This window comes from Haliotis cracherodii, unplaced genomic scaffold (genome assembly GCF_022045235.1).
Source record: "Haliotis cracherodii isolate W230 unplaced genomic scaffold, xgHalCrac1.p SCAF_22, whole genome shotgun sequence".
In the NCBI taxonomy this organism is placed as follows: Eukaryota; Metazoa; Mollusca; class Gastropoda; order Lepetellida; family Haliotidae; genus Haliotis; species Haliotis cracherodii.
The window spans coordinates 6760140-6772824 of NW_027266278.1; the positions used below are offsets into that span (position 1 = coordinate 6760140).

The following is a 12685-nucleotide window of genomic DNA, read 5'->3' on the forward strand; positions in this document are numbered from 1 at the left end:
TGAGAATATTGGTTTTTGTTCTTCATACCGGTTCAGCATAACCTAATATTCCGGGTCTTACCGTTTTTCCATCCATTGACAGTAGGCACATAAGGGCTGCTTGTATTTTGACACTGTGGTGTCTTCAGATACCCTGCTATTTCCAGCCTCTCAAATAGTTTGGCTGCGATAACTGAAGTTAGACTTTCGGATCCAGTGGACTTCATCTCAGACAAGAAGTCAGACAAAGAGAAATCTAGGAGAAAAGATACATCATCATCAATATCCTGATGGGAATTGAAAGTTTTGTTGATGTCAAGATCACAGATAATCTTGCATATATTAAGCATACGTTAGTACTTTAGATAGATGTATTATGGTATGATTAAATTAATATATTAAGTTTGGCAGGTTGTTTTTCACATACTGTCAGGTAATACTTTGTGAACAGGTTAGGTTCAGGGAAGCGTGATTGGGTAGGGCTGACAGCTGGTGAATTAATTGTTGTAACAATACGGATGTCAGGGGTAGCTTGGACTTTGGGGTCAGTTTAAATAGCGGGGCAACGTAATAATTTGTACAGTCAGCCAGAATCAGGATGTTTATTTAAGGCTTTCTACTCTGGTTAGCGTAAGTTTCACATTTATTTGTTTCATGTAGAATTGTATTTTAGAGGATAGAATTTTAAGTTATGCATTGTTTTTTCAAATGTAATTATATACATACATTGATTGTAACAACAATTAGTCACTGTCAAGACAACAACAACCTAAAACAACATATGATTAAAGTATGGACACTTTCCACACAGTAAAATATAAATGGGAGTATTGATGCATTGTTGTATTGTAAGGTAAGTGACTATAGCTGCTAATATCATATCGTACTGTCCCGGAACTGGCCGGTTATCTTTATATTCAAGTACGTACAAGGAAAGAAGTACCTCCGATAGTACGTGAGAGGAAAGGTGAACCCCCAACATTACGTAAGGAGAGAGGCTCTCCGACACTACGTAAGGAGAGAAGTATCTCTGTGTCAGTGCATATCAAAGGATGGACACAGCCGTGACATCCAAGTAACACAGGCAACCTCAACTCCGTGGGGGAAACATCGCCTGGGTGTGAAGATCACCATTCTCTATTACGAGGAAGTATCCTCTTGTGAACTGTACAGTGACATCTTGAATTTTTGTGTACAGCTGATGGGAAAGTGACAGTGGAGTGGCTTTGTGGTTTTTTGGGGGGGTTTGTATATACGTACATTCATGATGTTATTAATGTGTATAAGTTGTGTTATTATTAGAACATTTGTATTAGTTTTGTGTTGGTATTGTGAGAAGTAGACTTTTAGCATTAGTATAGAAGTATCGTGATAGTTGTATTGTTAGTAGTAAGATATTAGTATTAGTAGTAGATATTAGTATTGTAAGTAGTAGGACATTCGTAGTAGAAGTAGGCTAGGATAAGTTAAGCTAGTTTAGTTAGTTGTTTTAGTATTTTGGAAATTAGTTTGCATTTGAGTATTGTGATTGGGGTTTAAAGTTAACTTAAGTGAGGGAATAAATCTTTATAAAAACTTAATTGAGGCGTGCCATTACATATCTCGTTGATCCAAACACAGTGTTGAGCAATCATTATTAATATCCCCCTTCACTTGAGCTTGAGAAAATAGTTCTTACATGTGCAGTAATTGTAGCAATTAGTATTTAGTTCTCCTAGCCCTACTTCTGAAAGAAATGTCAGGATATAACGTCTATCTAACCTGCAAGAGCAGCTGTACTCTTCCAGTCACAGACCAACTTGGGAATCTTAACGTCCTTCAGAGCAGGGAAGGAAATCAGACAGGAATCCTCCTCAAAACAGACACTGATGTTGAGGTTGATCAGGAACTTCTTTTCCCCGAACAGATCATCGATCATGAAACTACAAAACAAGAAAACAAGTGTAGCAATATATTATGTCCTTAAACAGTGAACCTCGAAAGTCAAGGATACATTTGATTTGAAATGTTCGGCGTATTATTATGACAAATATTAAAGTTTTTTAAAATAATAGTAAATTAGCAATGCTATGTCAATGCTTACTCTACACGGATTACGTCCTTCAAGTCGAAGTGTTCAACAGTCCCTGTAACAGAAACACCAGTTATTTAAGACATCTCCACATGTCGATTGAATGAGACAGATTACAGTCAATATCTCGGTGATATACTGTTACTTCCTGCATCTGGATACTAGAATATCCTATATCCAACCTTATGTCTATTTAGGGATATATTTGTATCATTCACAAACCGTACATGGTATGCTGCTCACCCCATTTGTAGTTGGACAAGGCCCTGGTGAAGACAAGCTTCTCTATGCCCATGGTGAAGGTGTAGGTGCAAGGGTCTATACCTATCTGGATGTTGAAGGATCTCCCAATAAAGTCCACATCAATACAACACTGTATGGAGCCACACGGGTCTGACAGATGACAGGTGACGGAGTCTGGTAGTGCAGGCAGGCTGAGACTGGCAGGGCAATCTGATAACATACAACACGTGTGAATCAGTGTGTTATTACTCCTTGTCAGTATCAATGTCTCAAGGTGGCTTTTCTATTTACAGAAGGAAAGCAATAATCACTAGCCTTTCCCGTCCATGTTTGAGTCAGTAAGTGGATTTGTAAAACACAACGATGATTACATGACCCCAAAACGATGTTTGCAGTCTTAATGTGCATTTTTCAAAAGATCATCACTGAAACAGTTTACCCTTCTTCCAACCCCCAACTGCTCCAGCATAGGGGGACAGGCTCTTGTTACACTGGGGGTCACTCAGGTAGCTTGTGAGACCAAGCCGGTCCAGCAGTTTGGACACAGCTAGACCGGCGAGTCTCTTGCCAGATGGGAGCTTCAAATCAGATAGCCAGTTCTTCAAAGAAAAGCCTACAAATATCAGATGTGAAAGACATTTGATAATATTGTCCCTGAATAGAATTCATGAACATATGTTATAAGGACACAGCCATATGGAGCTGAATATACCACACCATGTTATATCTGTACAATTCAGTTAGGTAACATTGAAGTCGAAATATATTTATCAACCTAATCGTTAATCTGATTGATTGGCACGTTAAAGTCCTGAGTTCGATTCCCTAAATATTACGGTACATAGTCAATGAGATGGTCATTGAACTGAATCTAGTTGTGCAATGTGTTTGTGTCAGATCATCATGTGATAATATTGCCCCTCAGTAGAAATACACGATTAATAAGGACGCTGCCATCTTCAAAATTCTTGTAGTAAACGCTGCAGACGATGTTAAACTTTTTATTGAGGGTTATTTAAAGTAGAGGTTACATCAGTTTCGGTACGTTAAAACCCTGTGTTTGATTCCTTAAATATTACAAAGTGTGAAGTGTATCAGATATTAATAGAACTGAATCTAGTTGTGCAAGGACCGTTTGTGTCCTACCGTAGCCAGTCGAGGAGAAAGGGTTGTCCCAGTTCCACACCAGTTTAGGGAAGCTGATATCTGTGAAGACAGGTAGGCTGAGAGCACAAGGCTGGTCTGCCTCAAAGCACAGGGATAGTTTCAGACTCATCAGATACTTCCAAGCATGAACAAGGTCGTCAATCCTGAAACTGAAGAGGTGCACACACTGTTGTAACTTGTACACAATCTTGTGGTATTACTGGACGATGGTATGCATGTAACTGTAAGGTGTTTTGTCTTCATTAATTGACTGTACTGCGTTAGTATAGGGGTTATCAACTGCAGAAACACATGGTCACCCCCACTTGGTTTGTATCAAAGTGTACACACAAGAGACCGTAAGACCGTGTTACAATGTGAGTTGAGATAGCACAAGAACCGTTTTGAGGAACGTGGGTCCAAAGTATTATGTTCTATTTGATGGTTTAACCAGACCTAAACATTATGCAAGCTCTTGCATATTACACATACCAACTTTATGCTAAATAACAGATAGGGCAGATCTTGACACAAACATGGACCATACTGCATGTAACTAAGGCATCGTATCCAAGAAACATCAACTGTCAATGTGAGTATCACATTCGTTTCATATAGTCTGTGGAGTCAACTTCATGTCAAGTTGAAGTGTAAAGCTTAGTTCCCCATACACAATATAATAAATGTACCGTTGGTACACAATTAATCATTGAACTCACCTCAATCTAACGACGCCATTAAGGTTGAAATTTTCCCATTCACCTGAAAACAATAAGCAATAATACTCGTAAATATAATCAAATGTATATTATATGTCTTATATGTCTCTGTCAGTAAAACTGTGTAAAAAGTATGTTCCTATACATACACTGTTCAAAATATACCTTCCATCAGTCGGGGTTGTTTTGAACAGTAATGTGCACACATCTGCATGATGTTCAAGTTGATGCAAAGAGACTTACCCCACTTGTAGTTGAACAGTGATATCTGTATGGTGAGTTTCTCGATACCGACAGTCAGAACAAGGTTCCGTGTGTCCAGGAGGATCTTGAAGTTAAAGGACATCCCCAGACTGACCATATCCACACAACAGTCCAGCCCAGTGCAGTAGTCGGGGATGTGACATGACAGGCTGCCCGGTAGGGTTGGGAGGGTCATTGGTTTGGGACATGCTGAAATGCCACAGAATACCAGATTATCCGCCAAAGCAAATGCCCCAGTTTATGATATTCTGTACATAAGCTGATGATGTGAAATGCTAAACAACAGAGGTTCCTAGGTTTAGTAGCATCGGTATTTCTCTTCATGTGAGCCATTGGATGAGAATATTCATTTGCAAAGCCCCTGAAAATGCGTTCTGGAGCCATTTACCATTATTCCACCCTGTAGCGTCCGCCTTGTATATCCCCTTCTGTCTGTCACACATGGGGTCCAGGAGGTACTCAGAGATGCCCAGGGCTAGAGACAGCTGGAACCGGAATGCTGAGGTCAAGACTTGACCAATGTTCAGATTGTTATTGTTCAGCCAGTTCTTCAGGGAAAAACCTGTGCATAATGAGGTATAATAAGACAGTGTACATGCATAACCCTCATATCATGTCAATGTATAACATAAAATAACAAGTTGGAAACATTGAGTTTACTTAAGAAATCTACATTCACCATTAGACTGTGATGTAAGCCATGGTGGTGTCTTCTTTCATTTTCGTATGGGATCTAATTATACATTGAATTACATGCTGAGGAAAAATTCGGTTTATCTTTAATGTAGGCCATGGGAATGTCTTCTTGGGTCCAGTCGACTGATACGCTGAGATGATCAAACCAGGTTTATCATCAATGTAGGCAATGGTCATGTCTCTTTTTGTTATTGTTTCTTAAGTACTAGTCTATTGTTACATAGGGATACTCAAACCAAACGAAGTTATTGACCACATGATACACAAAGAATGATGCGTGGTATATATCCTTACACAATGTAGTTCTTATGTAATACCCAGTGTCCACTGACTTACCTTTTAGGGACAGTGTTGAGTTCCAGTTACATCCAGGGTTGGGGAATCTGGCTTGGTTTAACACAGGTAGGGTCACCAGACACTTGCCTCCAGCCTCGAAACAGGCACTAATGTTGAGACTGACAAGGAATTGTTTCTCTCCCTCAAGGTTGTCGATGGTGAAACTTTAAATTAAAATTTCACGTTTTTCCAAACTTTCCAAACACAATGTACTTTGATAACAGTAAGTTATAACTCACAATCACCATTTAATTTAAGACTGATTAGGTTAGAATAGGCAGGTTTACTCCAGGACATATTCGATCGTCTTCCCGAGGCAAGAAAGTTAACTGACTCTTAAAGTCAAGTTTCCGACTCTTATAGTCAGTTAACTCTCTTGCCTTGGGAAGATGTATACGATAGGAAGCCACAACAGCAACAACTTACTTCAACGTTATAGAAATATTTGAATAACTTACTCTGTTCGGAATATTCCCTTCAGATTGAAAGATTCAGGTGTTCCTGAAGAAAGACAAAGGAAAATACTGGTTTGAAAAGTATATATAATGGCACATTGACCGTTCCTAATAACAAAAGAATATTGGTTGTTCTGGTCTACAACTTTGTCACCAAGGCTTATAATTACGTCTACAACATGTCATGAAATGCATCACTTTCGGCCTACCCCACTGGTAGTTGAAGAGCAGTCTGCTAAACTCAAGCTTCTCTATGGCCAGTGTGAGGGTCATCTTGCACATGTCCAGGTCGACCTTGAAGTGGACATTCCGACTGATGAGAGGCACACTGAGACAACAGTCTATTCCTGTACAGTGGTCGGGGAGACTACAGGACACCGAGTCTGGTAGTTGTGGCAGTGAAACCTGTTTTGGGCAGTCTGCAACAAAACACGACTTAGGAATAAATATCACTTCATTTCACTGCATAGCTGTCCAACAACTGTTCCTGGCCAAAGTTTTTCCACAGAAACAATGACAATTGGCTTAACGGATAATGATTTAGATCTATGCAAAGACCTTCAGAGTATCTTCGAAGATTGCCAAAACGTTGTTTGGTCAAGGTTACAACATAAAAGACCTAAGTAAAATTAAAAAGAGTGGAGGACATTTCCAAATTTTAACGCATCAATGGTCAAAATTAAGTCAATGCAATGTCCCATTCTGGGTATCACATGTTCCCGTCTATGTTTGTGCATGTGTTTGTTACGAATGCTACCGGTGGCACAGGAACAATGATTTTATAATGCCTTTAAAGTGTCTTTAACAAATATTTCTTTATGAGTTTGGAAAAGGTGTTCCTGCTTTTATTTTGTTTAATTGTTTGTTTTGTTTAATGTTCGAAAAATTGCGATTTTTCTTAAAATGTCTCCTGACCTGAGTTCCAACTATTTGCGCCTCGTCCATCCATGGAGCATGGAGGTTCAAGAACGTAGTCTGAAAGACCCAGAGTGTCCAACAGCTTGTCTACCAGGGCGTCCGTCAGTCTGTCCGCCAATGCAGCGCCTTCTAATGTCACAAACTCACTCAGGGAGAAATCTGGAGCAAAGTCACATCACATTCTTATATAAGTCTTTACTTACAGCTGACATGTTCTAGCACGTAGTCATATTCTATTATGAATATTTCTATGATTACAATTGACAGGATTGCGAAACACTATATAATCATCTCCTTCAATGCACAAATTAATTCATTCTTATACATGTAAATAATAATCATTGTTTTTCACAAGGGCTCCACTGGACAGTTAGGCCCACATCAATCCAGCAATATGAGACATAAATATAAATGCTACCAATGGTGCACTTACTTTGTAGCTGTTTGGTGGCCTCCCAGTCACAGAATGGTTTAGGTAGGATCATGTCTTTGAACACAGGGAAGGTAAACTGACACTCCTCTCCAGCAGTCAGACACACCTTAAGGCTCAGGCTCACCAGGAACTTCTTCTGACCCGAGTTGATGGTGTATCTGAAATGTAACTCTTTCTTTCTTACAACTCACACTATAATACAATCAGGTTTCAAGACGGCAATTAAACATGACAATGGAAAGTTGATTCAGATCTAAACCTAAACATTCTTGTCAGCACCAGATGCGTATCCCTTTCAACATCACCTATTAAAACTGATTAGATGTTAACTGTAAATACATAACTAAAATACTTACTCAAGTCTTACAAGTCCTCCAAGATCAATAACTTCTGGTTCACCTTAGAAGAATAAAATATTATTAAATCAATACCAATGCACTTATGAACTCACTTGTAAAAATGACAGGTGTATATTTAGCATTTATTTTAGTTAAAACCCAAACCTTCCCAGAACATAATGTAGACCACCATTTCAGATGAATTAGAATTTGATGCGATCATTCCCTTTGTTTGTCTTCTTTAAACATTTTGTTACCAGAAAAAGAATGGAATGTGTGCAAACGTTGTGAAGAACTATTCTACAAGTTGTCATTTTCAATGCTTTGGATACTGATTTTGAGTATCTATTGAAACAGTGTAAAATGTACCCATCTGCAGGTATCAATGTATAATTTACACCACGTATAGTTAAACAGTGTAGAACTTACCCCATGTATAGTAAAACAATGTACAACTTACCCAGCGTATAGTGAAACAGTGTAGAACCTACCCTACATATAGTTAAACAGTGCACAACTTACCCCATGTATAGTTAAACAGTGTACAACTTACCCCATGTATAGTTAAACAGTGTACAACTTACCCCATGTATAGTTAAACAGTGTATCACTGAACTCCAGCTTCTCAATACCGACTCTCAAGTTGTAGTTACAGGAGTCCAGGAAGAAGTAGGCATTGAAGTTCCGTTTGACCTGTGACACTTTGACACAACACGTGACCCTGGTACAGTAGTCGGTCACGTGACAGAAGACATTGGGAGGCAGAGCTGGCAGGGTGATGTTTTCAGGACAAGCTGCAAATTTTAAACATATCAACACTCATTATACCATATACTTGGACACTCAAAGTACACTGTCAAACAGTCAAAACTCATTAGATACATTCTTGCTTGATTAAATCCATCAGTTGGTTTGTTTTCAATACCTGTAAGCCCCAAGCCTCAGTATTGGAAAAAGAACATACAGGTTTTTATGCTGAAACATTTATAATTGTATTTCTTACTTGATGTGCATTTATAAATATATTCCTATCTTAATTAATTTCTGTTTAATGATAGCATGTTCATTTAATAGAAGATAGATATAGTTGTTCAGTACAATTTCATATATCCATAAGCAGGACAAATTTAAACGAAGAAAAATAGAAGATGGTTTCAACACAGTCAAATTTACAAAGTTTACGTTTGGTTAATAGTTCTTGGTGCATTGTGATGTCGTTTACAAACAATTTCTAAATATGCCAGATTACCTAAACTGTGAACGCTCGTCTAACACCCTCTTATGATAATGTGGACGATTTTTCATTCAGAAGCCGTTTACATGCATATAGCTGTATAATATCGATGTCCAGCTGATCTCTTTCTTCAAGACCCCGATTTCAGCGGCATGCATAACCATTGGCATTATCTTGGCATCAATATTTTTTTACGAAATCTGGTAAACAAATGTGGCACTGAATGTATGAATCACAAAAGTTACCCAAAGCCTATGAGTGTATTAAGCAATAATACCAGCAGGTATTGACCAGTAAAGCATTCTCTAAATTAAACATCCCAACAATGTTTGTAAAATAGAATCCACAGACAATGATGAAAATAATTTATGAACCCTGGTAGATGTGCCATTAGCGACATCACAACATAGTGATTCATTTCGTGGGACACCTACCATTGTTCCATCCTCCCACAGCGCCCCTGTACGGCTCCAGGTAGTCCTGACAAGGTCTGTCCAGTAGGAACTGTTTGATACCGAGCTCTTCCAGCAGGACTGCTGACAGTTGAGCTGTGATCTCACCGCCCTTTTCCCTCAGCCACTCACTCAGAGAGAAATCTGAAGAAGAAAAGGACATGGTTCCAGACAAATTAGTATTCAATTCAATAACTCATATTTGAAATCTGTGAACTCACTGTTAAACAACATCCGATGCTCAAGTGAGAGAGCATGGTTTTAAGCCGCTTTAAGCAATATTCTAGCAATATCATGGAGGGGGACATCAGAAATGGGCATCTCACATTGCATCAAGGTGGGGAGTCAAACCCGGTTTTTCGGCGTGACGAGCGAACGCTGAAACCACTAGGCTACCCAACCGCCCCTCCGATGTTTGAGGTCAAAATAAGGAAAACATAGCGGGCCACAGATTACTACTTTATGTCAGTTTCCTTTAAGTGAGTAAATTAATCTTAATGTTCGATGTTAAATGCATATATCGTAACGTCGCCATATCCCGACAGTGTTGCCTTACTTTGTAATTTGAATCCCTGGAACTTGGCACAGCCTGGCATGGGAAGTCGTGTCTGATTCAGCACTTTCAGATCCAGCTCACAGTCATCTCCTTCCAGACACAGACTCGCAGACAAATCCACAATGAACACTTGCTGGGACAGAAGCCGGTCAATCTTGAACCTGTGAAATAAGACACAGATAGACAGAACAATGGACCATCTGTGGGAGTTAAGAAAAATGTCGAATTAATCAAAGTCGTAGCTCTAATAAGCATTGATGTAATGACCGACATTGGTCTGACTTTAATGTTTGCTTTTCTAAATCAAACTCTTTGGACCCATTTGGCAGTGTTTGTTTGCTTGTCTCTTGAAACCCGAGTTGATACCAGACAATGAAAACCAAGTCACCAAACCTATCCATCCGGCCATTGAGTTGTTTTTAACATACATTGCAAGTAATTCTATGGCATTTAATTGGCTACCCAAGTAATGTGTTTTGCGTTTTTTGCTTCCACAAATCTTCAAAAATTAGATCACCCCTCCATTGGGTTACTGTTTTCTGATCGCTTGATGACAGAATGGGCGGGGTTTATTCTTCTGAACGATGTCATTCATGTCATTCATGTCGTATATTCTCTATAATTTGTGCTCTTGATTAAATAAGCAGTAAAGTTAAAACAGGAATAACTACCGGTTTCTACATTATTTGTATATCTCCCTAAACATAAAAATGTTGGAGTCAATTCTTAATTGAAACGTTTCAAAATTACTACATGAAGGTAACCAGCTTTAGTCAGATTATATACTACATGTGGATGATCATTTTTGTTGTCTGAGCCAAGATAAGCTTGCTTGAATGTCCATTTAATTGCATTATAAAGCCCCAAACATGTTATGATGGCAACAGTATAAGATGAAAAATAAGCTTGTCAACACTTACCTCAGTTTGAGAAGAGGAACACCATCGAATGTGATTACTTCATCTTTTCCTGAAACAAGATTTGAACAACTCGAAACACCTTAACGTCAAAATCCCACAGAAATCAACATGATACAGCTCCTTCTTTGGATACATAACAATATAGTTTTTGTTTTCTTCTTTCGTTATTATTTCATATTAATCGCCCAGAAAAACTTTCATCTTGTATTTTCTTAAAAGTGATCTTATTAGAACTTGTTTCACATAAGACATACCCCAGTTATAGTTCAGAATGCTGTGCTTAAAGCTGAACTTCTCAATGGAGCCTTCAATGAGGTAGTTACAGAGGTCAATGTTGAAGGTCGTGTGAAGAGACAGGTCAAGGAAGTTGCTATGGAGACAACAGTCTATTCCCAGACATTTGTCGTTGATGTGGCAGTTGGCGGGGAGAATTATTGCTGGGAGGGTGACAGCACTGCCGCCCAAGTCACAATCTGAAATAAGGATGAAGATGATGATAATATGTTAAAAAGAAGCCTTGCTCCAAAATACAGTACCTGTTGAGTAATTTTAGTCAAATTGAGTATCTGTGTGTTATAAGGGTGATGATTAATTTCGTGATTGGTATTCATAACAACATTAGACTTTTACAAACAAAAGGGTGTTTAAATAACTTGACCCAAATTTGCTGGAAATGCCAATGAATGCCACGTGGTCCCCACCCTCTTGTATCGCCTAAATGTAATGTTATTGAAATATGTTATTCATAGTGTGTACAAGTAAGGTCACATAGTCAGTGTGCCCTATTTTTTGTGATGAAAGCAACTTATGATAATGACCATTCTTCCAGTTGCCCGCATCAGCTGGCTGGTACTTGAGACTGGTGCGGTTACAGGGTGGATCCAGCATCTTGTCCTTGATACCCAGCTGTTCCAACAGAAGGTTCACAGCTGTCCGTGCCAGACCTTTGGTCATGTCCTGTCCCCTGGCCTTGGCCCAGTCTGATATACTGAAGTCTGGAGAATACAACATTATAGGTAGGTAGGTAGATATGTGGAAGGGTGAATGGGGATATGGGTGGATAGGTGGGTAGATTTAAAGGAACATTGTCACACCAATTACATCCCTACCCCTACACCTTGCAATCATCCCAACACCCTACGCCCCAGATCCACATCTTCAAACAGTTTAGCCTCTGACAATGACAACTATGTGTAACCTTACAAAAGTAATAACCTTCCAAACTGTGATACTTTGTCATTGAATGTTTAACCAAACTGAGTGGGTAGCTATATGTCACTGCCAAGACCGACTCAAGTTACCTATGCAACTTTAGTGCATACATTTCAAAGTTCTAAACAACATTATTTGTTCAGAGTTCTGTGGTATCCAGATTCCGTACAGGGGCACCATAAACAAGATCACGCTTACTCTTCAGATTCAACCTGGCATCAAGGTCGCAGACAAGCTGTGGAACTTCGGTTCCCTTCATAATAGGCGTGGAGAAGAGGCAGGAATCCTTCTCCAAGCACACCTCAATGACAAGATCAAGGACCAGAACCTTGTCTTTCTTCTTTAAACCAAATCTGCGTTAATGAAAAAAAACAACTTTTTGATTGTATGGTAGATGTTGAAACTTTTATTTACACCCAAACCCATTTCTAATTTCCCCCTAATTACACCATGAAAGAATATTACTGAGGCTCATTACTTACACTCCTGAAAAGTAGCTTACTTGATCTGGAAGACATCGGCGATGTCCAGTATCATCGATGTACCTGGAGATGAATCACCAGATCATGAGACTCAGATAATAACTCGGATAATGATAATGAGCTTACGGAAACAATATTAAGGCACGTCTGTTTTGTAATGTAAGTACATAGAATTGCATTATATTCTCTGAAAACCAGTATTATGTGGATCAGCCTCATATTACAAAAGGA

General features: G+C 39.0%; 1 protein-coding gene across 1 annotated transcript in view; it reads right to left on the minus strand.

Moving 5' to 3' along the window:
- Positions 1 to 12685, minus strand: part of LOC139471507 (uncharacterized) — a 151280-nt gene that overhangs the window by 67433 nt on the left and 71162 nt on the right. Inside the window, exons 46-68 of the mRNA XM_071253864.1 lie at positions 12475 to 12517; positions 12171 to 12325; positions 11579 to 11755; positions 11015 to 11233; positions 10761 to 10809; positions 9841 to 10001; positions 9267 to 9428; positions 8183 to 8392; positions 7617 to 7659; positions 7261 to 7418; positions 6825 to 6986; positions 6119 to 6328; positions 5913 to 5955; positions 5455 to 5618; positions 4811 to 4984; positions 4402 to 4611; positions 4159 to 4201; positions 3440 to 3609; positions 2733 to 2906; positions 2294 to 2503; positions 2063 to 2105; positions 1741 to 1901; positions 62 to 235 (exon numbers count right to left, since the gene is read on the minus strand). Of these exons, the coding sequence (XP_071109965.1) occupies positions 62 to 235; positions 1741 to 1901; positions 2063 to 2105; positions 2294 to 2503; positions 2733 to 2906; positions 3440 to 3609; positions 4159 to 4201; positions 4402 to 4611; positions 4811 to 4984; positions 5455 to 5618; positions 5913 to 5955; positions 6119 to 6328; positions 6825 to 6986; positions 7261 to 7418; positions 7617 to 7659; positions 8183 to 8392; positions 9267 to 9428; positions 9841 to 10001; positions 10761 to 10809; positions 11015 to 11233; positions 11579 to 11755; positions 12171 to 12325; positions 12475 to 12517 (3315 nt within the window). The remainder of the gene's footprint in view (positions 1 to 61; positions 236 to 1740; positions 1902 to 2062; positions 2106 to 2293; positions 2504 to 2732; positions 2907 to 3439; positions 3610 to 4158; positions 4202 to 4401; positions 4612 to 4810; positions 4985 to 5454; positions 5619 to 5912; positions 5956 to 6118; positions 6329 to 6824; positions 6987 to 7260; positions 7419 to 7616; positions 7660 to 8182; positions 8393 to 9266; positions 9429 to 9840; positions 10002 to 10760; positions 10810 to 11014; positions 11234 to 11578; positions 11756 to 12170; positions 12326 to 12474; positions 12518 to 12685) is intronic.